We start from the raw sequence: 26756 nt of genomic DNA on the forward strand, positions 1-26756 counted from the left end.
GTGTGTCGATGGGCTTCGAGGCTGAGACTTATTATCTAAACCTGTGGCATGTGCCCTCAAATCAGAAATTGTTCTATTGCCTGGGTACTTTAGGAATACACATTTCCTTACCACAAAAGTAATGACATAATAGTAATAGTTGCAATGTTTCGGGTTCGAAATAGGTCCAGAAGGATAGCCTTCTGCTGCTGCTGAGGCTTCGAATCCTGCATCTGAAGGAAAAAGGAAAACAAAACCAAAAAAATTCCCACACACCTAAGAGCAAAACAACCTCTGCACACCCACGAGTCTGGGCAGTTAGGAAGTTACCACTACATCGGGGGACAACCAGTCAGCCCAAGCGCCAGTGCTGCACCAGCGAGGGTGGTCCTTAGGTAGAGCTTGTCTCTGCACCCAGCTGAACTCCGCAGTAGTTTCCAGTTTTTTGTTAAAAAAAAAAGGTAGCACCGAGACCCTGCAGCACGCTGACTAATTAAAAAGGAATATCAGCTGACAAGAAAGAGGCATTAACACTTCCTTAAGGATCTAACACAGTACTTCCAGGAGTAACCTCATTACCAAAGGCATTTTTCTGCGCACTGGCCACGCAACTCTCTTCTCTCTCTTCTCTTCAACCTTCACAACCGACGTGAAATAAATGCAGAAAATCACCCGGTTTTGCTGCCTGCCTGCCAGTGCCCTGCCAGGGAGGGGGACAGATGCCAGAGCTCGGCGTGGTGGCCAGGGCATATCGCGGGAGCATCCATCACCCCAGATCGGAGACGGAGGGTCAGTTTGAACTTGAAGCAGGAATCCTCTGGGTGGCCCTCTGCCTGCATGGAGAGCCCTCACCGCGGCAAAGCCAGCGCTCGTGGCCAGGCTTCTCCCCAAGAGCGAACCACCCTGGCCCTCCCTATGGGGCTACCTGGGAGATTTCCTTTCCTAGGAAAAGAGGACGGTTTCCGAGGAATGTCTTTCTAGCAATGTTTGAAAAATACTTCCAACGGAGGGCTTAACGTGCAAACATCATCCTCAGGCTTTTGTGGACGGACGCTTTGGCACACAAGATTCCCATGAAGTAAAGGACAGCTGAGCTGCTGCTTGGTCTCAAAAATACGCAGGAGTGATGAAAAGCAAAAGTCACGCGCTGGAGCCTGAAAAAGTCATGTTCAGTATGAAAGACATTTGAACTCTGTCTGTGAAGTAAGGAAAGTGCTTTCCCATGGTTTCTGTAGGATGACCTTCCCGTAGCTGGAACATGCACTTCAATTTACACTAGAACATACATTTGGAAAAGAGATCTTCAGCAGCTCAGCCAAAATGCAAGCATGACATTCAAGAGATGGATCCTGCCCACAGGAGGTGTAGCACCAGCATCTTTCTCCTGCAAGTACTACGAAGGAGCACGCGGTGCTTTGCTTTCTGCTCTGTCAGGAGACATCAGGAGGCACCAAACGCAGGTGCTGGTATAACGCAGTGAAGTCAGACCTGACATACAGACACACGGTCGTTGCTGACGCAAGGCTGGAAGCGTTGCTGGTTTCTTTGCACAAGAAAAATGTTTGTGCCTCTTCAGCAGAAGCTCCGTCTAGGGCAGAGCCACTAGAGGGGGAGATAAGCACAAGCACCAGCTGTCCCCGATGCGGCCATGCTGCACGCCAGCTTGCTTGGGGTGCTGGCTTTGTGTTAGGCTTTCTCCTTTTAACCAATAAACATGAAATACGAGAAAAAAAAAAAAAAAACAGACCCGAAGAAGAGCTTAATTAATGTTCTTCACCGCCTTTGCTGCTGTCGTGGTTTTCAAGTGCCCTTGTAGCACTTGGGCGCTTTGGCTGGTTTGTGCAACCTGAGGAGTCCCTCGGGCTCCATGGAGCCCCGGCACACGTGGGTGCCGATTTAGGTTCCCCTACACAGCCCCCCTGTGAAGGGCTGCTCTTAAACTGCAAATTGCTGATACCACACCAGGCTGAAATGGGGACAAACGCGTCTTCCTTGGGTCTTCTCAGTGCCCAGAGGATGGAGCAATCTGGGTCACCCTTGCTCTGAAAACCACAACCGACCACTGCCGAGGCAGAGAATTTTACCGTAAAAAACAAACAAATAAAAAACCCCTCTGGCTTCTCCTTTTGAACTCGCTAACCCTGCACTTACCTCACACCAACAGTCACTGCCAGCCTCTCAGAGCTGCTGGTGCAAGCCATTTCCCTGCTGGCATTTCCCAACAAGTCAACTGGCCAAAGGGGGAAACTGCCAGCGAGGTGAAGTACCAGGATGTATGAAACATACCTCCGCGGTGTCGAAAAGCTCAGCTGGGACTGGAACGCCATTTATTTTTGCAGCCTTTCGGATAATAACTTCTGCCTCCTTATATCTTCCCTGGGAGATCAGCCACCGAGGGGATTCAGGAATGATCCTGCAATAAGTTTCAGAATAAATGACTCAATGCTTTCACAAAAGTAAAGAGTTATTAAAACCACATGTATCATTTTTTATGAGTTATGCTCTCATCTCCCAGATTGCTTGCAGCAAGAGACAGTCAGCACAGATGCACGTGGGCAATGTAATTCATGGATTTGTCCCACTGGGATCAGTGGGAAAATTCAAATATATGGGACGTGTTTATTCTCGTGCAGAAGGAGATGCACGCTTGGGCCCTTGTCCTGGGTGGTTGGTTTTTAAGGAATAATTGATGTCCACCAGAAAAAAACCCTGATGTCACCAGATAGACAGCAAAGATGGGGGTAGCTTAGCCAGTGTTGAGCAAAAATATTCTTAGGAAACTGCACACAATATGGAAACGCTTTAAATATGCACAGGGTATATTTAAAGGCTCTGTGTCATAGGAATCTCATATACAAACCTCATACCACAACTCTGAGGCAGGCTCTCCCAGGCAGAGGACGCTGGCAGTGTCCCCTTGCAGAGCTGATGACATTTTCTAACCAATTCCAGGCACACGTTGAGTGAATTAACACCAAACACAGGACAGAAAATCTCACCTTTCCTTAACTAAATCCTTTGAGCTTAACAGTTGCTACCTTCCTCCCTTTAGCCAGCAGCACTTTTTCCTCTCCTTGGAAAAAAGCAGGTCAGACACTCTATGTCTGATGAACTCCCTAAAAGACTGACCCAAAGCCGTGTCAACGGTTTCGACCATCAGATGATTCATAACAGATCGTTCAAGCACTAACGTGACCTTCTTCGAGGCGAGCTGTCTCCTCTGCTCCTCTTTTCTGGGCAAGCCGCGGAACACAAGACTGCAGAGATAATGCTGGGAACCTTCTGGAGAATTTGGAAGAGGAATAAATAAAAAAGCAACTATGGCACGGAGCAGTGGGATGTGTGAGTCCCATCGCCCATGGAAGCAGTGGGTCCGGATGCCCAAACACCAGCTAAAACCAACCTGCCTCAGCAGAGCTTTGCCAGTGCACCTTGTTCACCATCTACCACCACATTGGCCCCAGAATGGAAGTGCCATCCATGGAAATTTTTGTCATGCTTTACAATGTATGCTTTTAAAAAGCATGGAAACTCCCAGCAAATACATTTCAAAGCAGGAGTCTGAAGCCATGCCTTGAGGACAAATTTCATGTGCCTCATAGTGCCTGTTCCATAGCAGGTATCTAAGAGGCTTCCACTCAAAGCCAACCCCCCCAAAGAGCAGCTGCTTGATGCAGAGAAAAATGCCGCTGTGTTGAAGGAGTCTGAAACATTTTGAGTTGAATAAGCAAATTGACCCTTAAACAGAATCAGACTATCTTTAAAATCAGATGATAGCAGAGGTGGAGCTGAAAACCATTTTAAAGGTTTGGTTTGGTTTGATTTGATTTAAGACTAAGATAAAAAAAAAAAAAAACAAACAAACCAAAACGATCAGCAGAGACTTCTTACAAGACTGAGATCTGCAGGAGGTCTTTTAGACTTCATAGAAGAGTGGGTCTACATCACTTAACTGTTATAAAGACATTAATTTCTTACTTAGAGGTATAACTCATTCAAGATAACAGGAAGAAAGGAGTTCCCCAGACGAGACTAATATGAAAGAAAGGAATTCTTTTTGGTGTAAATTACCCTTATTTTAAGAGCATGAGTGATACCTTGCCTTTCCCTTCCTATTTTCTAAACATCTTCCTCTTCAGAAAACAGATGACCAAGGCAGCAATAGAACAAGGATATCTGCCCTTCTTTAATGCCTCTATCCAGCTGAAAAGAGCAGGGAATTTTCCTAAACTATTTCTCATTCCACCAGGGCTGAGCACCCATGGCAAGGAGGGGATGAACCGATGTGGCCACCAGTGCGTTAGAGCAGGGGTGGGTGAGTGCAATGGAAAGACGAAAGAAAACGTGGACTCAGCCACCAAGAAGACAGCGTGGGATGGCTGAGAGGAGCATGGTGAGGAAAAGCCAACCTTTGGCTTAGCCAGAGTTACTATGGGCCGAAGGAGCTCCCAAATTGAAGTCCTGCTCCAGCAGCCAAAGCAAAGCCTGGGAGGACACATGCCTCCCGGCACGCAGAGCCCATGGGACAGGGCTGGCCCAGCAATCTCTGCCGGCAAACGCCTCTGCTTAACAACATGTAGTGCAATGAAGTGCTTAATGACATCGAGTGCCATAAACTGCCAGCTGCTGCGCGCTGAGTGACCGGGCTCAGCCTATCACTGAGATTATAGTACCGACCAGCAGGTCAATCCGCGTTAAAAAAATCACTTCAGGAAAAAAGGAAGGAAGAAAAGTTAGAACAACTCACCCAGTGGTACTACAGGGGTAAAACTAGAGGCGATTAACAGTGTCCAGAGTTAGGAGTCAAACACAGAATTCCCAAGCAGCTCTGGAAAGCCAGTGGAAAAGCGGCTTCAAGTGCAGGGCCAGCACCAGCGAAGCTCTGCAGGTACTTAATTTGACTTAAAACTGGCAAAAAAAAACCCAAAGAAAAAAAATCCCCCCAACTCCTGCCTCAAGGCAAAGCCTCCTCATGTGGCAAATGGGAAAAAAAAAAAAACAAACTAAAGAGGAGAAATGGGATCCCTCCCGCCCCCCAGCACCGGGAGAGGGGAGGTGGGGAGCGTGGCCTCGCGGCGCGGGGGGCACTCACCACCAGAGCGGGATGCAGAACAGCCCCGGGACAGTGAGCGCCAGCAGCAGCATCCGCCAGTCTCTGATGAAGTAAGCAAACAGGGGCAGCAACATGTAGCCAATTGCAAAAAATATGCAAACTCCTAACGTAGAGAATATAATACGAACTGATTTGCCAAGAATTTCTGTTCCTGTTTAAAACAAGGGAGGTTGGATTAGCATTTTAACTCTTTCTATTCAATCACGACTAAATACTTTACTGCATTCACAAAAAAAATAAGCTAAACAATCTTAGAAAAGAGCAGTTTCTTTTATAATACTTAAAGGGACACTTCCAAGGAGTAATGGACCAGGAAATGATGATCATCACAGTGATATGAATCTGGCGGGAGATTCCTCCAGATTTCTGTTGTGCGTCAACCCTGGAGCTGCCATTGAAGCACCATGAGACCAGCACCATCGGGGCTCTTCCAGTGCCCCATCAGTCCAGCAGAGTCTCATATAAAACCGGTTTCAATGCTAAACATAGCTGTAACAGCAACATCCAGTTTCTCTGTTATTACCATCGTTATTTGCTCACAGGTCTAGCAGAGAATTCAAAGACCCGCGGCTCAGTGAGTTCCCTAATGCAAAAGTTGGCAAAGTAAAAGAGAAACAACTGACAGTGGCCTTTTAAATGAAATCGTCTTGTTCACGTCTGCTGGGAGTTTAAGTGTGCTGGAAACAAAAAATTAAGGCCATGGTGTGGAAGCACACAGCGCGTGGTGAACCCTCTGTGGTTTGCTCCAAGGACACCAGGATGAAGGACTCCCAGTCCTGGCTGATGGAGTGCCCAGTCCGGCTCCCACCCGCAGTCAGAGGCACGATGGTACCGGCAGTACTGGGGGGACAGGACCGAGCCTGCTGGTCACCTACTGCAAACAGGCTGAGCTTGGAGCGCAAGGGTTTATGTCACCTTTTTTGTCCTTTGTTTCAGCCTAGGAACACGCACCCGGACAGTTAAAGCAGCTCAGCGGATGGGCAGTCACTTGAATGTATGTTTAAAGCCCAAATACTGCGTGGCACTGCAGTACTTCCTCACGAGCCCTGTACATTCCAGCTGCATTAAAGAGCTCATAACATCCCCTCCACACGGGAAGGACGGAGCAGAGAGGACTTCAGTTATCCCCATTAGCCTTATCTCCAAAACACTGAACCCCAGCACTAACCCCACGCAAACTACTGATGAACTGAAAGAGTTGTGAGGAACCGAAGGCGCTATACTCCTCCCCAGTCCTTTTTCCTGCCTGGCAAATCTGCTTCTGTCCCAGGCAGCGGTCTGTGGGGTGGCAGAGGGTGCCCGCGGTGCCCCACCAGCGACTGCAGAGTCACCTGCGGCACCGCACTGACCCACCCGGCACAGAAAAGCTGCTGGGGTTATCGGGGACCTTCAGATGAGGGAGCCACTTCTGTTTGCTTTGATTAATGCATTGTCCGAGACAGATAAGGGCAGGCACGGGGAACGGCAGACAGACTTCCAGGAGCCTTCCCGACATGCCTGGCTGGGACACAGCCTGCTCCCCCCTTAGCCCATTGGGATTTCAGGTGCTGAGCGCTTCTGGAGGAGAGCAGCTCTGCGGATGGCGGACTGACACGGGTGCTTTGGGATGAAAGGACGTGAATTTACAGTGAGGTGAGAACAAATTTCACATTTATTTTTTGGAATAGAAGGCTGGAATGTTGTAAAAGAAGTTCTTTACAATGAGGGTGGTGAGACACTGGCACAGGTTGCCCAGAGAGGTGGTGGAGGCCCCATCCCTGGAGACATTCAAGGCCAGGCTGGATGAGGCTCTGAGCAACCTGATCTAGTTAAAGATGCCCCTGCTGACTGCAGGGGGGTTGGACTAGATGACCTTTAAAGGTCCCTTCCAACCCAACACATTCCATGATTCTATGATTAATGTCAGACCAGCACATCATGGGCTGTGGGACGCAACCGGGGAAGCTGCCATCTTCTAACAACCCTGCTGCTCCAGCACTCGATGAAAGCATCCTACAACTCCTGCGTCACGCGCAGCCTAGTGCCATCCTAATATCTAGGAATAAAAATTGAGACTGTTGTAAGCCTTCAAGAGCACCTAATGCCTTTTCCGATAAAATACCCAGCCATTGCTTAACAAAATCCATGGACACCCTCAGGTCCACCTCACTTCTCGCTGAGCTCTCAGCCCCGGGGCTACAGAGCTCTCCTCTCCATCTGGAGCACCACAAGTTTGACCCGGACTCGATTAAAAAGCAAATAACACTGAGCGAACAGGAGGGTCTCAGGAAATCTGGAGAGTGTATTTTGGTTATGTAGCATGGTGTAAATGCCAGCATTTAATATTGCAGAGAAAATGGAAAAAAATACCCAAGACTAAAAAAATAAATCCTATTTGACAGCTACATGAATTTTCATTTTAGGAACTTAGAGTAACTGAATAAAGTCACAGCAAGAAAGCTGAAAATAAGAACTCCGAGGGACTGAAATGGTGTGTGGGGATAAGTTGTATCATCTTTCTGTACTGACTGCTCCTGTTTAGAGGGGCTCTCCTGAGAGAGGTCTGATACTGGAAACATTGGTTTATAGCTATTAAATGTTATGTTATAATTTGTGGCAATCCAAAGCCCATATGAGACGACATGTTTCAACTACAATTATCTTCTCTCCTGCCTCTCCTCCCTCGTTCTGCCAGCCAGGAAAATAACAGTTCTGGGATGCTACCAACATGCCTTCACAAATCTATGTTGTGTTTTAAACTCCCAGAACTTGAACACAACAGCTTTAAGTGCTGAAAACAACCGAGACCTAAAGCTAAGGAAAACAATGCAGAGAGAAATTTCACAGGATGTGGTTGAAAAAAAAAAAAAAAAAAAAGTCAGTCTCTACAGAGTTTCACCAGCAGGTTATGGGGAAAACTACTGTCATGAAGGTGGGCAGCCACAGAACCAAGGGCAGGAAGGGCCCGGGTGGACGAGGATGCTGGAGCAGGGTCTGAGCTGTGCACAGGGAGGGGACACGGGTTCAGATGTTGAAAGCTGGAATGACAGGAGAAACCTGAGCTCAAGTGGCCACTCAAATAAGAAAAACCTCACTTGGGGACAGAGGGTGAGGGCTGCAGCACAGCCAGCGTCAACAAGGACTGTATTCATGCCAGCGTCACTGCTCCTGTCCTGAGCCCCGACTGCCGTTGGATGAAACAATGGAAGCATCTCCAGCACATCCATAATCAGGATGGGCTTTCTTAAGTTCTTTTCTTTTTACGGGTATATTCTTCTATCCAGCACCTCTGTTGCGTGTGGCTCCCTGGAAGCCTTGGGGTTTGCCTTGCAGGGGACAGGGCACTCGTTGGGGCACAGCGACCACGCAGCTACGCGGTGGTGGTGGAGGATGGGGAGGACCATGCTCCATTCTTGCCTCCCTCCTTACTGATGACTCACTTTAATTAGGAAATCAATGTCTAAGTTATTTTAGATAAATCCTGCCCTTAGTAACAGCCTCAAGGCTATTGGGGGAACGGCCAGCACGGCAAGTGCCCAAGGCACCCGCTCCTCTGCTGCCAGGGAGACATCACCACTGCAACAACTCCAGAGATAACAGGATGGCGGAAGGGACAACACAACGGGTAAAGTGTCAGCAAACTGCAGCCATGCAATTAAGGCAATCTAACATTGTTTTGGGAGACCCAGTCCCCTCTCTCAGTGGTGGGGACATTTGGCCAGTGGGGTGCTCCGGGCCCCCCCCGCCGCAGCTTTGCCTCTGCCGAGTGCCGAGGCAGCACCCCCATCTGCATCCAGCGCTGCCCCGCTTTCCTGGGGGAGCTGCGGAGCGAAATTCCTGCCTGAGCAGACCCCACAGTTGTGCTACACAAACCCCACGTGCTTCTAAGAGGGTTTTCAGCCAAACCAGCGCTCCTGACCCAGCGCCGGACCTCCCAGCCTTCCCACGGCCGGTGGTCGCTCCGGCTCCCTCGCTCCGCACTGGAGTTAACTGCCAGGATGAAGGGAGCAGTGGCAATGGCAACGGCAAGGGATATCCCTGACGTACTTATCCTCCCTCCGCCACTCGCAGCGGTGACCCAGGGCTGCCTGGGGACACGATGCCATATCCCCTCCCAAGCACTGATGTCACATCAGGCTCTTCTGCTCTATTTTCACCCCCTGTCAAAGCCTCACAGGGGTAGGACAGAAGAGCATTAACTATTAGTATACAGTTTTAATTTAGACTAGCTCATCTGCAAATTATAATTGTGACACCATTGGTTTAAAAGCTGACATAAACGCATACGTGCATATTTTAAAGACAGCTCTTGCAAGTGCCAGCTCCCCTCCGAGGTCTTCATCAGTCATCCCAGTAATTCACCCATGCAGTTGCCTTTCCTGAAAACCCCATGACTAGCGGGAGACGCTGCAGGGTCCCCTTCCCCACAGGGTCCCCCCTTCCCTATGGGGTCCCCAGGCAGCGACCACAGCCGTGCAGCCTCCGCGCAGCCGCTGGCACTTTCTTCCTACGCTCCCCATAGAAAAAAACAAACTTGGTCTCTAAAGTTAGGGACTTTATCGCCAACCTCAGCACTGGGACCAGTGACTTTATGGCTCATGGGGCTCTGACACCCACCCAGCTCCTCCACTCCGGTCCCCCCATGTTGGCGGTGCCTGGAAAGGCGGGTTTGCTCCAAGGCTTTGCACCTGGGAACGCACCGACCCCTCTGCAACGGGGCGCAGAGGTGGGGAGGGACCCAAATGCCTTCTCCGTGTCAGACCTGCTGCTGCTAATAACAAACCCTGAACGCTGCCTTGAACTTCTTCCCCAGAGAGGGAAATGAATGTTTACTTAGAGTCATCCTGCTCTCTTTTTCTTCTCTAAACCTATAGAAAGTATAGGCTTGAAATATCCAAGAGGAAAAAAAAAAAATCATGCTGGCCTAAATTAGGAATTGTACCAGTGAGGATATACCACTGTCTAATTAAATGCTGCCCGTTCAGAGTAAAAGAAAACAAACAAACAACAATACATTAAGGAAGCATTTAGCCTAACGCAGACATATTCATACCCAGTATGAAGGCCACCACGTAGTTAGAGATCTGTCCCATCCCCACTATGAGAAAGAGCACTGTGAACATCTCCCAGCTGGTAGAGAAGATCTGCAGGAAGCTGAAGCCCGTCTGCACAGCCATCGTCAAAAATAGGATATTCTTCCTGCCAAACCTTTTGCAAAAGATAAAGGAGATTATTACTGAAACAGCATTTATTTGTGGAGCAGGTCTACATAAGAGAGCAGGAGGGAGCACACATATCCAGCCTCAAGAGATGCAGCTTAGAACAACCTGAAGTTTCATTCATTTTAAAGAATTTTTGTCATAAGTGATAAAAAAATATAAAGAAGTAAAATTTCCAAACTTCCAAGACCCAGGAAATAAACCAAAGAAGACAAATTAAGAGCAGAAACTTCAGGGAGCCACGAGGCAGGGACTAAAGAGACTGGACAACAGTACACAAGCGAGGGAGACAAGAAGATTGCAAACCACGCAGCCGACAATCAGGAAACGATGGCGTTCAGGCTACTGGCATCTATACACTGCAACACCTTTACACTCTGAATCACGGGATTTAGTGATTATCTCGTCTCCTTTTCAAACACTAACACCCACTGACTTCTGCACCGGGGGCAGGAGTCGGGAGATTAAATTCAGATCACATGGAATTTAATGCCGGAGGCTTCAGGATTAAGACTGCCATCGAGTTTTGAAACCCCTCTGCTTAACTCCCAGCAGAGCGCGGCCGCTCGTACGAATTCCTCACTAACAGGCAGCAGCCACAGCCGTACTGGAGACCCCACCGTAATGACATGGAGAAAAAGGCTCAGGGCTCCATAAAGAGGGAAGCAGAGACTCGTGGAAGAAATTCTGCATTCAACACTTGTACGGCCAAAATTTCAATACTGCTGAGATATTATCAAACGTCTCTAATGATTTTTTGATATTTTACATCTACTTAGTTAGATGGTATGACATGACTGCTATCCATTTACGGGTTATCTTTTTTTCTTCCTCTTGGCTATGGTTACCAGCAAACCACCTCTTCTAAGCAGAGCTTCCATTCAAAGGACAAGTTTCTATCCTGCAGCTCTAAGAATGGCCTGCCAGTTAGTGTGTGACAAATAACATCACCTTTTAAACTACTAAAAAGGCCGAATAAAGAAACAAACGTGGTATTGAAGTGAAAACCACTACATCAATCTGCAAAGCATCCATGTGGGCTCCTTGCGGAGACCAGCTCTTGGTCTCCTAAAGCATCCAAGAAGCTCTGGGCTAGATCAAGGTTGGGATTTTTAGGATCTTTTTGATCAGAACTCAGAGAACTGGACATTTAACTCCCTTACACCAGCCGTGGCAGCAGGTCTGCCCTGCTCTGTGTTACCTGTCCGAGAGCTGCCCCGAGATGAAGGAGCCGATGAGGACCCCCACGTAGAAGAGGGAGGTGGTCAGGGGGGCTTTCCAGTCGTCCTCGCACACCAGGTTCCACTGCAAGAGAAAGGCTCGTGCTCAGACACAGCTGCAATGCCGCGTCCAGCCTCCCCCAAGCACAGGGGTTATTGGCTGGAGACACACACATCTTGCTGTGGAATTTCATTTAGTTTCCCCACACCCGTGTTTTTGCCCATCGCTGGCACCAGCGCTATTTCCACAGTGAAGGTCGCTGCCAGGATGCCCTGCTTAAAGCATAACAAAAAGGGAAAGCATTGCCTTCCCCGGCAAGCCCCATCAGGCCAGAGTTCCCCAGAACACTAGCAGCCATCTTAGGGGACGGCAGAGCCCCCCAAAACACTGGCAGCTGCCTGATGGGACCCCATCACCTCTGAAGTGAGCAATGCCAAACCCGACAGGCAGTCAGTGTGTGCAGCCCAGGGGATGCTCCAGCACGAGCTCCCCACCAGGTGCCCACCAGGCCCCCCGAACACCCAGGACCTGGCTCCCCACCAGAATAGCAGAGCGATGGAGAAAGCTGAAGGACCACCCCATCCCCAGTTAAGGACAGTTTCCAGTTTACCTGACCTCTGCCAGCACAAAAACTGCTGCATTTCTACAACTTCTGGGTTTGATGAAACATAGGTGGCTGACACCCCAGAGGGCCATGCTGCCATCCAGCGTGACCTAGGCAGGCTGGAGAGGTGGGCAGAGAAGAATCTAATGAGGTTCAACAAAGGACAAGTGTAGGGTCCTGCACCTGGGGAGGAAGAATGTCAGGCACCAGTACAGGTTAGGGGTGAACCTGCTGGAAAGCAGCTCTGAAGAAAAGGGTCTGGGGGTCTTGGTAGACAATAAATTATCCATGAGCCAGCAATGTGCCCTTGTTGCCAAGAAGGCCACTGGAATTCTGGGCTGCATAGGGAAGAGTGTGGCCAGCAGGTCAAGGGAGGTCATTCTCCCCCTCTACTCTGCCCTGGTGAGGCCACAACTGGAATACTGTGTCCAATTCTAGGCTCCCCAGTTCAAGAGAGACAGGGAACTACTGGAGAGAGTCCAGCGAAGGGCAACAAAGATGACTGAGGGATTGGAGCATCTCCCTTATGAGGAAAGGCTGAGAGAGCTGGGACTCTTTAGCCTGGAGAAGAGAAGGCTGAGGGGAGACCTTATTAACATTTACAAGTATCTAAAGGGTGGGTTTAAGAAGGATGGAGCCAGATTCTTTTCAGTGGTTCCCAGTAACAGGACAAGGGGTAACGGGCACAAGCTGGAACTCAGGAAGTTCCAAACAAATATGAGAAAAAACTTCTTTACGGTGAGGGTGACAGAGCACTGGAACAGGCTGCCCAGGGAGGTTGTGGAGTCCCCTTCCCTGGAGACTTTCAAGACTCACCTGGATGCAGCCCTGAGTAATGTGCTCTGGGCAATCCTGCTTCAGCAGGGGAGTTGGACTACATGATCTCTAGAGGTCCCTTCCAACTCTGAAAATTCCATGATTCTGTGATAGGCAAGAAGATGCATGGAATAAAATCTTTTTTCCCCCGCACTGATGTGTTTCCAAATTCCTTTTCATCCCCACAACCTGCAGGGCTGACTCACTGCCCATCGCTCAGCCTCGCGACCGGATCCGGCTGGGGCGGGAGGCTTAGGACAGGAGCCAGCATGGAAACTTCCACCTAAAGCCATTTGTAACCCCAGACAAGGTTTAAAAAAAATAATAAATAAAACCAGCGTTATGAGTCTCTGTCCACAGAAGTTACGGCTGAGCATGTTTCTGCCGCGGCTTGCACCCGTCCCGGTGACTAATCTCCTGGTGAAGGGATGTCTGCCAGGAGAGCTTATGGATAGACTTCAAAGATGTCAGTCCCAGATCAGATAATTCTACCACAAAGATAATTAGATCACAGATCAAAGTATAGCATAATTTTAATAATTAGCCATGCTATCAGAGAGTGGTGCCTGCACCAGTGCTCACCCTGTGCCCGGGGATCGGAGGGCCCCGAGCCCAGGCAAAGGCCGGGGTGGTGGAGCAGAACCCCCTGCTCTGGGCTGCTCTGGCTCCTCCGCTCAGCTGCAGGTGACAGCGAGGAGCAATTCTTGCATTACAGAGAGACCCCGGTACCATCTGACAGCACCGTGAGCCCAGCCCAAACCAGATGGCCAGTGAGTCAGCGGTTGGGCTTCACTTCTGCTGCAGAACAAGCAGAACTGAACCCCAAAGCAAGGCGGGGATGTGGTGCGGTTCCATGCAGTTTGCTCCAGGCTATGATTTAGGAAAGCAATGCAATCACTGCCTATTTTCAGGCAGAACGAAGGTACGCTGCCAGCGGCGGGGAGCTGGGTACCCCTGCCCCTCAGCCCAGCCTGCAAAGTAACACCAGCTACGGGGCAAAAAGGGATGAATTGAGTTTAAAACTGCAGCCCATGCCTCTTCCTGCGAAACACAGAGGCTTTAACACGGGAACACGGAGATTTGAGGGCTGAAACGTGTCTCCAATACTTAAATCCGATTAATAACAAAAAGAAACCTATGGCAGTTGTTTCTGTAAGGTATTTTCTGGTCCCTGCTGGGAAGGGAGGGTGGCCAGGTGGGGGCTTATCTTTGCTGGATGTGATGGGGTGGATGGGAGCATGGGGGTCAGTGGGGCTCCGATACGCTCAAGGATGCTAGTCCTGCAAAATATACGCTGGGATCTGTTTCACGTGTCAAAGAAAACTGAGATTTCTGTACAGCAACCTGGTGGACACCAAGCCCCCTATTTAAAAACAAATTAAAATTCAGCTTCAGGAAACACGGCATTAAAAAGAAGAGTTTCTCTACAGAATGCAAGGGGGGAAGAAGGAAAGCTGGCGGAGGAGCAGCCTCTGCGAGCTGTGGCAGCTCCACGCCAGCCCCACGCTACAGAGAGGTTCTGCCGTGTCCTGCTGCACCTCCCTTTCCCCGCTCCGGGAAAGCTGATGGCTAACGAGGTGCCAGAATTTACAGCCGATACAGACTATTATTAATTATCTGGGAGCTGAGCACCCCGCTCTGGGGCTGCACCCGCTCCTGGACCTTCAGACTTCAGTCCCTTGAGGTTAAGGGTCGGTGTTTTTAAAATGCCTCCACCACGCCAAAGGCACTTTGGCTGCAAAATAAACCCAGCTAAATAATAACTTGCCCGTGAAACTCAATTGCTTCCTGTGTTTCCTCAGTGCCAAATGCCTCCTGCCCAGCTGTTCACCCTACCTTTTCCCATGACATACTGCACAGACAGCAAAAATGCACGATACGGGGTTGAGTCTTCAAAATTTGCGGGATGTGGTAAATGGCACGCAGCAGCCGGATGGCTGGAGAGCGGTCACTGTCTATAGGAAGTCGCTGTATTTGACCAGAAAACACACAAGCTCATGAAATCCAGCCAACTCCAAGTATAGCTGAAGCTGCTGAGTGAAAACACCACGCCGCCTATTCTAGATCCCACATCACACACATCATGCAGGACCCAGGGATGATCTATAGGCCCCACTCCATAGGTACACCCCATCTTCTCCCGAAATTCCAGCCTCCCCACCCCAAAGACGCCCACCCTGACGGAGGCTCATGCCCCAGCGCTGCATAGGGATCCAGCGTGTGTCGACATGGTAAGATTTCGCTCGGGCTTGAGTTTGGAGGGCTTTAAGGTATTCGCTGCATGCTGACTCCTCGCAAGCTGTACTTGGGAAATAATGAAATTTAGCTTAATTGGCCTCTTCCTCAGAGCCTGCCTCCATCATAGCCAGCACCGAGCACACCACGGGCACAGCCCGGCCACAGCTAAACTACCTACAGCAACTTCAAAACTGTCCGTACTGGACTAATTATTCATTAACCAGAAAATAAGTCATTCTGTAATGTCCCTGACTAAGCATACTGGAGAGCAAAGTTCATGTAAGCTTCCAAGCAAGTGATCTGAACGCTAGGAGTAAGAGCTGCTCAAGAAGAACACTGTCAAATCACTTTAGTACCATCAAATCCCTCTGACCTTTACCCATAAGCTCGCAGCTACTGGAGGAGCCAATTCTGCCGGTGGGAATGCTATGGATGGACAAGCTTTCCAGAAAACTGAAACTGCTGGAGAAGGTGCCCTGGCTGCCTGAACCAACCCTGCTGCCTGCGTTCTCAATCAGAAATCACTAATTAACCATCCGGAGTATCAGCCCGTTCACATCAGAGATGCAGAGCCTCGTGTAAATGGCCGAGGCTGTAAACCAGGGAACATCTGACCTTGTTTCTAAGAGTAAATCTGAAGATGAAGAGCTCAAGAGATACTAAAAAACCTCCGTGGGTTGCTCGATGGCAGCAGCAGGGTGAGCTGCACCGTGGGCACCACGTCCAGCAATGAGACCGGCTCCACTCAGTGCACAAGTGACAAGCGCACACACCTCCGTGCCCAAGCACAGGGCGGGCTACCAGGGTTGGGTAGGGCTGCTCACTGGAAAAAGCCATAAGGGAACACAAAAATCCTTCGGATGCCTTCAAACCACAGCAGTTCCCATCTAGCTTCTCACCTCTGCCAGGCCCAAAAGTTTCTGGTTTCTGCCTTGCCTGAGAAGTCAGGGGCAGGGCTGGGACAGGGGGGCTGAGGAGCCACAGCAAAAGCCGCCGGCACTCGCTCTGCCCTTCACAGGGGTCTTGCGAGGGGCCGGGGGGACGTGCCATGCCCTGGCAGTGGCCAGAAGCCCAGCAAGGGTGTCCCTGGGGAGCGGTGCTGGGAGACAACCCGGCTCAAGGGAATTAACAGGATGCTCACACCTCGCTCCGGAGAGCAAAACTGGTGCTGGAACCTCTAATTACAGTCAGATCTCAGCGCCGTTATCCGGAATTAAAGCAGAAGTAGGTTAAGTTCCAGACAAACAAACCCAATAATAGAAATATGTATGTTAATGTTTAAATGAATTCCAAAGCACAGCTGGTAGAAAGCGGGAGGGTGGTGAGAAAGGAACGGCCCCGCTCTGGGGCCAGGACCTGCTAGATGGGCTCAAGCCCTCTTGTGCAAGCACAGGTGGCACCAACGGGACACAGCGGCCACCCGATTAGGTGGAAAACAGGGATTTTATGTCAGGACACCTGTAGAAGCTGCAGCAGCCAGGGAGCTGCTCAGGAGGCGGGGGGGGGTTGGCTGGGCCAAGGGGTTCCTGTGCCCTGGAGCCCACCGAGGCGCCCAGTTGAGCCATGCAGAGCAAAAGGGAACGTTGCAGCCCTCTCATCTCAGCCGTGGGATCACGCCCAACCCCCACTGGCTCCCCCCTTCCACTGACAGACTCATTCCTATCACCCCAGCCTGACGATCTCCTTCTTCACCCGCACTGTGGACACACTGGCTTCTCCGCCATCACCTGCGTTTTAAGCCCAAGGAGAAGACTGAGTCTGGGACCCGCTGTTCCCGGGGTTCAGCACGTCCCCGCAGCCCACGGCACACCGGTGCTGAGCTGGCATCCCCCAGCCTGTTCCTGTCAACAGCAGTAATTACAGGATTTGATGCAACTGCACAAATCAAAACCTCCAGCGCTTAATCCTGTACCATCAAGTTTTGCTCCTCAATTGGGTTCTTGAACTGAAGAGGTTTTTTCACTGAGCTTTCCCGATGGCGTGCCCTGGCTTGTCTTTCCTAATACAGAGAAAAGTGTTGGGTACAAAATTAATCATCTCACGTTTAACTGAACTGCTGCTTTTCAGCGTTTCATCAGCGCCTGTTTTCCTTGTTTCAAAACCAAAATTCTGTATTTTTTCCAAATGTCCATGACAATTTTAAAACAAAACAAGTGTCCTTTTTTCCCCATCTGGCGTACAGATGGGAACCTGGCACTTGGTTTCCATCTCTGAATGTGCTGTTGCCTCTCTGGCGTGCCCCGGGCCTCGTGGCAAACCCCACCACTGCATCCCATCCCAGTCCGGCACAGGACGCACTGGTTTGGCATCTGCCAACACAAGCTGTTTGCTGGTCATTAAGGAGGAATAACATTTCTCCTTGTTTTGCTTCATTTATTGTCTCCCTTAGAGCAATTGCTAACTCCAAACCCCAGATTACGATTCCATGGCTGCCCTGGAATAACCTCCCTCCCTCCCTCCCTCCCTCCGGCAGTGAGCCCTGCTGCACAGCCTGTACGGGGGCTACCAGCCACCCACCACACGGCCATGCCAGCCCCCGGGTTATATCTGCATGCAGCACGTGGGCTGCAGCCGTGCTGCTGCTCACCCAAAGCTGGGAGTAGGACCAGCCTCCCAATCACCCCCGCCTTCATCTGGTGTTGCGAGAGATTCCTGGCGACCGAGCACGACCGCCAGCGCAAATGGCAAGAGACATGCACGCACAGGCATCATGCGGGCCGGCGGCTTTGCTTCGGGCATGTAAGAAGTAGCTGGTGTCCCCTGCCCACACCCTGCCCCCCCCAGCCTGGAGCCGTTCCCTGCTCACCTCCGCCCCGCACGCTTCAGCGAGGCTGAGCCCGTGTCTGCACAGCCCTGGCACAGACCCTGGCCATGCCCGGGGCACAGAACCTGACCGTGTTCCCGGGGCACGGACTCACAGCCACGTGCCTCTCGGTCGGGACCTTTCCTGGCTGTGCCCCCATGCAACGTTTTTTGCTGGCAGATGTTGCTGCTGAGTCACAGGGACTCAGGACAAGGGCCACACACTCCCTGCCGTGCCCCCCCCCCCAGCGTGAACCATTGGCATCCCTCAGCTACCCGGGACATGCTGCTCGGCCAAACGGTGCCCGTCAACTGCCAAACACCCACGCTGGATGGAATAAGGATGAGCCTGTTATTCCTTAACCCCTCTCACACAACACAAAAGAGCAGCAGCCCCGCAGCTTCAGGGGAATCGCGTTTCCATCTCTACCAGAGCTCCGTGCTCCCCGCCAGCCGGGGCAGACAGACAGCGTGTCCCTGCTGCAGCATCACGGCACAGACAGAAAACCCAAACAAGTGCTTACACGACCTGTCACCGTCGGCGTTCCCACAATACACTCTGTACAAACGACGCCACTGTACAGTGTTGAAAACCCAGTGGCAGCTTGGCCACAGCCTGGGGCCAGGCTCAGGCAGGAGCCTGTCACAGCACACCGGTGGCCATGCACCGCGAGCAGCCACCACGGCACCTACCTTGCACCAGCCTTGCACCAGCTCACCTAACCCAGTGACGACGGCCACCAAAGACACCAGTGGCAGCTCTGGCACTGGGTGCTGGGGCCAGCAAGGGCCCACCACTGCTCTAGAGCCAGCCAGACTGTCTGTGTGGTTACCAAAAAGCGTCCATGTCCCCATCCAGAGAGACTGGGAACAGGGATTCCATCAGATGGAAAGTTTGCCAGGACAGTCAGTGCGCCAGCAGAAGGAAACTACTGTGCTTCTATTTTCAGCCTGTGCCTCCTCCTCCCCAGAAAAACCCTCCCTAAACAAAACAGGTTGATGTTTCAATGGAAAATACAGTGAGGGAACACGGATGGGCAGCCCTTCTGGGGCCATTCACTCCACATATCCCCCTGTCTCTCTGGAGCATCGTGCCCACCTGCACCCCCTCCCTGCTGGCTGCTGCTCCCTCATCATCCCCACCCAAGGCACAACGAACCCTCAAAGCCCAGCACAGCCTCCCGGCAGCTGCGCACCTGGGTGTCGCTGCCCAGCTTTCCTGGAGCCCTTTGAGGGACTGGAAGGGGCTCCAAGGTCTCCCCGGAGCCTTCTCTTCTCCAGGCTGAACCCCCCCAGCTCTCTCAGCCTGTCCTCACAGCAGAGGGGCTCCAGCCCTCCCAGCATCTCCGGGGCCTCCTCTGGCCCCGCTCCAACAGCTCCGTGTCCTTCTGCTGTTGGTGCCCCAGAGCTGGAGGCAGCACTGCAGGGGGGTCTCCCCAGAGCGGAGCAGAGGGGCAGAATCCCCTCCCTCGACCACCCCCCTCCGGGACAACCCCTCTCCCGCCGGCCCCCGCCGCCCCGCACCTGGGTGACGATGGTGGAGCGATAGACGTCGCGGCTGTACTCCCAGCCGTCCAGGCACGGCTCCTGCTCCAGCGACGCCAGCTCCACGTCGAAGCCGGGCCGCAGCCCCAGCGCCGAGAAATTGGCCAGCGCGGCCAGGCGGTACCGGCGGCAGCGGCTCGGCGCCGCCTGCCCGTCCCGCAGCTCCAGCGGGATGCTGGCGTTGCGCCACTCGCCGCTCAGGTTGGCCCCGCGGGGCACGGCGCAGCGGTGCTCGGGGGTGCCGGCCAGGAAGACGGCCGACATCCCGTTGAAGCCGTTGGGGACGATGCTGGCGCTGAGGAGGAAGAAGACGAGGCGCTGGAAGCGGCCCCACTCGCCCAGGAAGGCGGTGGCCGCGTCGTAGTCCCGCATAGCGCGCTTCATTCCGCCGCTCGGCGCGCGCCCGCGGAAGCCCCCGCGCGCCGGCCACGCCCCGCCCCGCCCCGGCCCCGCCCCGTTCCCGTTGTTGCCGGGGGGGATGCTCCCGGTCCTCCCTCCCCTCGCCCCGCAGCATCCACCCGCAGCCGCCGCCCGTGGGGAAGCAGCTCCCGGTGGGGTCGCCCCGGAGCCGGGCGGTGGCTCCGCCGCCCCCAGTCGTCCCCCCCCCTCCGAGCCCGGCATCCGGCCCCCGCCGGAGCCCAAGCGCGGCTCCCCCCTGTAACGCTGCTGCAAGATGGACGAACGCCACCGCACAAGGCGCTCAAAGCTCGGAGTCGCGATAATCGTTAATAGATCGGAAACTGGGGCGGTTATCGGGCAAGGCAGGGGCTGGGGGGGCTGCTGCGGGGGTGGGGGCACAGCCGGAGGGCAGCGGGTTGTCTGCCCCCGGAGCTCCCCCGCAGCAGTGATGTGATGTGAGCCCCCCCCCCGGCACTGGCACAGGGGAAAAATAAGCACCAGACGCAGCTTCAGAAATCAAATGCTCCCAGCCCCCCCCCCGCCCCCGACCCGTCCCTCTCTGCAGCCCGCGGCTTTTCCCAGCAGTGTTGGCTCCGCGCAGCAGCCAAGGTCAGGGGAGGCAGCTCTGAAGAAGCCCGTACCAGCTCCGGCCTCGGGAGAGGAGCTTTTTATATTCCGGTTTTCCTACCTGTTAACGATTATTGCTGTACATGTGACTCTCGGCTTTGCCCGGAGTCAGATGCGCAGATAGCTGGGAAAGTCATTTCAGAAATCTGAGCAATGCTGTCATCTTCTGAAATGAGTCAAGGGGCACTCAGAAACGCGGCAGGGTTTCAAATGTGCACTGTGCTTGAATTGTTTGGGTGATACAGTGATCCCGGGGGGGCATAGCAAGGTGCTCGCCCAGGGCTGAGGGTGCCTGTGCCGGTGGCCGGCAAGGGCAGGCCGGGATAGCACCTCTCCAGCAGAGATGATCAGAGGGTGACCTGGACGGTGGAGGCAGAGATGGGGCACGATGGCTGCGGCAGTGCCCGGGGAGGAGAAGCAGATGGCAGCATTTATCCAGGCCAGGCAGAACCCGCTGCTGCTCGGGATGAGAGATGGAGAGCCGATGTCATGCAGAAAATGGGGAAGGTTTAGATCCCTCCTGCTCGGAGAGAGGCTGGAGGTGGCATTTCCACGCCAGGCCTGGGCCACCCCACAGACGAAGGTGTCCCCAGTGATAAGAGTGGAGCCGGAGCCGGGGTGGGGGCCGATTGGGGCAGATCAGGGGCTGGCAGGCGGCTGTGGCCTGCCCTGCCCTGCCCCGGGGCTCCGCAAGAACCGCGGTAAAAACAGGCCACGCATGCCTGCTCCTACGAGGAAACAAGGAATTGGGAATGTATTGTCTTAAGCATTAACATTAATGCAATCTTAATAATTATTCAGTCATCAGTAATTGTTTACAGAGGAATAATTTGCAGTGCTCATAAATAACTGTGGTTATGCTGCAAATTTAGCGTGTTAAAAGTAAGCGGTAGGCATGTATGACGTAGTCAAGTTTACCTGGTTTGCAGGTGAATCCTTACTGTATTATAAATTCCATGTGTTCAACAGGAAAACACCATGGGGTTTTCTCTTAGATTGTGAATATCCATAAATGAGTAGTTATAGAAACACCTCGTGTTCTGGCCGGCTCTGCCCCAGCACCGCTGGCTGCTGCATACCATCAAGTGAGCCCAGGGCGATGCCGCTCTCCTGCCAGCCTTTGCTGGGTGCTCCCCAGACTGCAAACCCCACTTAGGAGCCGACAGCAGGGATGCTTCGAGCCAGGCACGGAGATGATGGAATTAGCGGCCAGTAAATGGCTGGAGCAGCCATGGAGCAAATTGGCTGCGGAGGAAGGTCGAGTCCCAGTTCTCCCAAATGACCCCTCTGAAAGTGGCCGGTACATTTCACCACCGCCTTCTCGAGCACACTGTCGGCTGTCAGAGGAAGAGCAGCGTCTGGGAAACGAGGTCGGGGAGATTCCAGTAAAGTGAAATGAGATGCTGAGGAGCTGGCGGAGCAAAGGAGGAGCACCTCCGTCACGGGAGGAGAAGGAGAGAATCTTCGAATAGCTGAGAAACCGCCACTTGTGCAAATACTTTGTTCTTGTGCAAACGGATTTTCCAACATGGACCAAACCGGTCCGGCAGGGGTCGGCTGGGGCAGCGGCACCGACGGGCTGCAGTGATGCTGCAAGTGGCCATGGAGCAGCCCAGCTCCTGCTCGTGTGCGGTCACATCACACTCACCCTGTGATACGGCCACCAGCATGGATGTCACCAGAAGCCCTGGTCTGCTCCGGGATGGGGTGGTTGTTGCCCACAGTGGCTCCGCTCTTCCTCTTCTGTTTGGGCAAGGCCCCTCTCCAGGGATCCTCTGCTGTGGTGGGACTACCGTGTCACCCTCCCAGTCGCCATCTTGAGAGCTGGGAATTAACAAAACACGTGGTAATTTAGACTTTTGTAGTTCTGTGCTGTTTGCGTAGCACTCGGACCATGTGGAAGCTTGCTTATTGATGGGGCGAAGCAGAATCCATTTTGTAAGTGTGTGTGCTGAGTCCGCAGAGTGTCCCCTGAGGGGGTCCTTGTGCCACCCGGCGAGAGCGTGGCACAGCCGTGCTCTGCCCAAAGCCCCATTTTCCCCCCACCTGCCCGCTCTCCACCCTGCAGCGGCTGGAGCCGGTGATCGTGTCCTTTAGGGTCACATCCCACCAGGCTGACGGCATCTGGGAAAAAGTTATTTTCGGCAACTCTTGGAAAGGCTCTTGACTCATTTCAGCCCCGCTGCTCTCCCAGCAATGCCGTGCATGTACCCATGGGGCCGTGCTGAGCATTGCCCGCTGCAAGGCTCACTTGAAACCATATTAATTTACGGGATGTAGAGCTATTAGGGGCGGTTGTGGCCATCGCTTCCCAGCTGCTGGCAGTGGTGTGTGAACTTTTCCCCTCCTGAGCAGAGCTGGGCAGACAAGCACTTAGCGCCATTATTTTTCAGGCAATTTGCGGTAGAATTTCAGGCAATTCAGATATTTGTGGTAGAAATCCCATAAAAGAGATGGAGCCAGGGTGCCTGCCTGTAGCACATGTGTGAGGATTTGGGATAAAAAAGCCCAAATGCACCTGCTTAAGTAGCGTCAGCTTTCCCAGGACCATCCACCACTCACCAAGGACTTAATTAATTTTACCTGGTGCAATGTCACTCCAATCAAGGTAAAATGCACCAGTTTGGCCCTGCTGGCTAACAGGGCACCAGCACTGGCTTCCAGCGCAGCCCTGCAGCAGGAGTGGATGCACTGAGGTGCCCTGCGCCGCGGAGCAGCACCCGCACCCTGTGGCAGCACCACCCCGTCCTGCTCCCTGGCCCCTCAGCCTTTGGGTCAGGGCACAGAGATGTGGGTCAGGGCAAGGAAAAGCTCTGGCATCAGAGCAAGGAAAAGCAATGGGTCTTGCCAGAGACGGGCCGAGATGTCTGGCGGCACCCAAGCGCCCAGGGGACAGGCTCAAACCCATCGCTGCGCCTTCACCCGCCTCCCCCGGAGCATCTTTGCCGGAGGTTTCCAGAGGCGCTGCCCCCCGGGATGGATTTGGCTGATCCCACCCGGGACCCACCCCCACAACGCCGGCAATCCTCACAGTGCGGTTCTCTTCCTACCCAGCCTGAAACCGCTGGATATTCCCGTTTCCAGCACTAGGTGGTGCCGGAGACAGGCGCAGCGCCCGCGGGGCCGGGCTGAGGCTGGGCTGGTCCCCACGGCCCTGCACCCCGGGCACCCCCTGTGTCCCAAGCCACCCCCTGTACCCCCATTATGTGGCAACCCCCAGCACAAATCCGGGCTGGGGAATGAAGGGATGGAGAGCAGCCCTGAGGAGAAGGACTTGGGGGTGTTGGTGGATGAGAAGCCCCACATGAGCCAGCAACATGCGCTGGCAGCCCAGAAACCCCCCGCAGCCTGGGCTGCATCCCCAGCAGCGTGGGCAACAGGGCGAGGGGGGGATTCTGCCCCTCTGCTCCGCTCTGGGGAGACCCCCCTGCAGTGCTGCCTCCAGCTCTGGGGCACCAACAGCAGAAGGACACGGAGCTGTTGGAGCGGGGCCAGAGGAGGCCCCGGAGATGCTGGGAGGGCTGGAGCCCCTCTGCTGTGAGGACAGGCTGAGAGAGCTGGGGGGGTTCAGCCTGGAGAAGAGAAGGCTCCGGGGAGACCTTGGAGCCCCTTCCAGTCCCTCAAGGGGCTCCAGGAGAGCTGGGGAGGGACTCTGGAGCAGGGAGGGGAGGCATGGGACAAGGGGGAATGGTTTTAAACGAAAAGAGGGGAGATTTAGATGAGATCTCAGGAAGAAATTCTTTGCTGTGAGGGTGGTGAGCCCCTGGCCCAGGTTGCCCAGAGAAGCTGTGGCTGCCCCATCCCTGGAGGGGTTCAAGGCCAGGTTGGACGGGGCTTGGAGCAGCCTGGTGTGGTGGGAGGTGTCCCTGCCCAGGGCAGGGGGTGGCACTGGGTGAGCTTTGAGGTCCCTTCCAACCCAAACTATTCTATGATTCTGTGATGATTCTACATGCCCCTGTGCACACCAGCACCCCCATGCACCCCTGCACATCCCATATAGCCCCATGCCCCAACCTCAGGCTTTCCCAGGCACCCCCATTTACCATATCTACCCCACGCGCCCCATACATTCCTCTGCACATCGTGCACCCACCCGTGCCCCCCCCGTATGTTTGGAAACACCCTGGATCAGTGCCTGGGGAGCTGTGAGTCTCCATCCTGAGGATAGACTGGACATCTCCCGTGGGACACGGGTGGCTGGCACTGCCTGGGGACAGGAGCAGGGAGCAGGTGGCCTCCTGCGGCCCCCTCCAGACGGCTTTTCCAAGGATGGTGCCCACTGTCCCTCGTGTGAGCCCCAGCCACTGCTCGCCCCTGGCCTCCTGGCACCTCTCAGGTTTGGGACTGAAGAACTAAAGTGTTTCTTCCAAAAAAAAAAAAAGTAGTTATTTTCATTAAAAGCCTGAAGTGTGCTCGAGCACCGTCTTTGCACAGCAAGAGAGTGACCCTGTGCACATCAGCTGCCCGAAGCAGCAGCGTGTGTCCCCCCACCGTCTCTCCCTGCACGAAGGAGCTGCTTTAGGCCTCCGTAAAAATTCAGGATATTTCAATGTCCCAGTGTGAGAAGCTGCTCTGGGGCTGGGGGAGCTCCGTGGGTGTTTCCTCACAGCCTGTGCTTTCCCGAGGAGACACAGGGAGGCAAAATAACTTGCAGATAAATTCCCTTACAGTCAGGAGCAGTTTTGTGTGTTTTATTATACGTGCGGGGAAGATTTTTTTTTCCCTGAAGTAATTAAAAATAGCCTCTTTCACACATGAGAAAGGGAGGAGAGGGAACTTTTCCAAAGAGCCTCTTTCCCTCTGCATCCCCTCCTATGTCACAAGGACTTTTACCCTAATACAGATGGACTGGCTGAGATTTTTGTTTAAGGTCCCTGGGGCAGCCATCCAATAACAAAAGCAAAGTTAAACAACTCCGAACAAAAGCAGCAGAAGAAAGGGGGTGTGGTGGTGGAAATAATGCCCGGCTAAGTAGGAAATTTTAATGATGATACATGGAAAAAGTTAAACAATTAGAACCTGAACCAGTTTGGCCCTGCTCCCGCCTCGGTTAGTTAATAAACGGTGCCCTTCGTCATCTTTGATCTCAGGAGGTGTGTTTTCCCCAGCAGCGAGGAGCCGGGGGAGGCTCCCGGGGTTGGGCAGGTCGGACGGCAGCAGCTGCATGAGCCGGGGCTGCCACGGGGATGGGGGGGCTCTCTGGGGGGCCCCAGGGCTGCCCAGGCACCTTGTGTCCCCCACCTCCAGTCTCCCACCCGGGGATGGGCCCCCAGAGCTCGGCCGTGGGGCTGGAGCCCCACAGCAGCGGTGCCCAGGGAGAGGGGCTGGTGGCTATAGCATATAAACCCACCCGACTATGTATGCGTTCAAGGGTGAATAGAAAAATTACTAATTGGAGAGCCATAAGCATGTTAATTATTTGCATATGTGCACTAATTAGGCATGGAGTTACACAGACCCAAACCGTATGTAATTCTTTCTTGCCACATGCAGATCCTCAGAGGCTTTGTCGTTTAAAATATTTTAGGCACATACAAGCAACAACTTCCATATAGGAACGCTTTTCAAATAAAGCTGTTTAGATTAAATATCTTTTGGAGGCACTTAACTCGCATTACTTCTGACTTTCCCACGTACCAGTGCATCAAATACCAATCCACCATTAAAACCAGCCCTATCGGGATCTACCTACAGAAGCAGACACCCCTCTCTGGTGCAGCTGCTGCACCCAGCGCGCCTGCCCCCTCCCTCCCCATCGCCATGCTCCTGCTCCTGCCCTCTCCCTCCCCATCGCCATGCTCCTGCTCCTGCCCTCTCCCTCCCCATCGCCATACTCCTGCCCTCTCCCTCCCCATCGCTATGCTCCTGCTCCTGCCCTCTCCCTCCCCATCGCCATGCTCCTGCTCCTGCCCTCTCCCTCCCCATCGCCATGCTCCTGCCCCGGCAGGTTCCTGTGGTTGGAGTGACAGCAGCGACAGGGTGGAACAGGGCTTTTGGGACCGGTTTTGCCCCACCCTGTGCTGGTGCGGTAGCTCCAGGCTCCCAGTGCTGGTTCATGGGGAAGGAGACATAGCGGAGACACAGCCGGTGCCACGTGAGGGGATTTTCTGGAGCGCTGTTTGCTTACAGCTGTACCGCTGTTTACATCAGCCTTGGGGAGAAGGGTGTTTTCCAGCTCAGATCCCTCCCGTGGTGACAGCACGGGCGACATCTC

At 53.3% G+C, this 26756-nt stretch overlaps 1 protein-coding gene across 1 annotated transcript in view; it reads right to left on the reverse strand.

Moving 5' to 3' along the window:
- The window catches only part of LOC134522033 (solute carrier family 22 member 4-like), a 28585-nt gene extending 8621 nt beyond the window's left edge, over positions 1-19964 (reverse strand). Inside the window, exons 1-6 of the mRNA XM_063349248.1 lie at positions 19496-19964; positions 11492-11595; positions 10125-10279; positions 5072-5243; positions 2266-2392; positions 112-212 (exon numbers count right to left, since the gene is read on the reverse strand). Coding sequence (XP_063205318.1) covers positions 112-212; positions 2266-2392; positions 5072-5243; positions 10125-10279; positions 11492-11595; positions 19496-19900 — 1064 coding nt within the window. The 5' untranslated portion in view covers positions 19901-19964. The remainder of the gene's footprint in view (positions 1-111; positions 213-2265; positions 2393-5071; positions 5244-10124; positions 10280-11491; positions 11596-19495) is intronic.
- Positions 19965-26756: the final 6792 nt, after the last annotated feature.

This window comes from Chroicocephalus ridibundus, chromosome 11 (genome assembly GCF_963924245.1).
Source record: "Chroicocephalus ridibundus chromosome 11, bChrRid1.1, whole genome shotgun sequence".
NCBI classification, from domain to species: domain Eukaryota; kingdom Metazoa; phylum Chordata; class Aves; order Charadriiformes; family Laridae; genus Chroicocephalus; species Chroicocephalus ridibundus.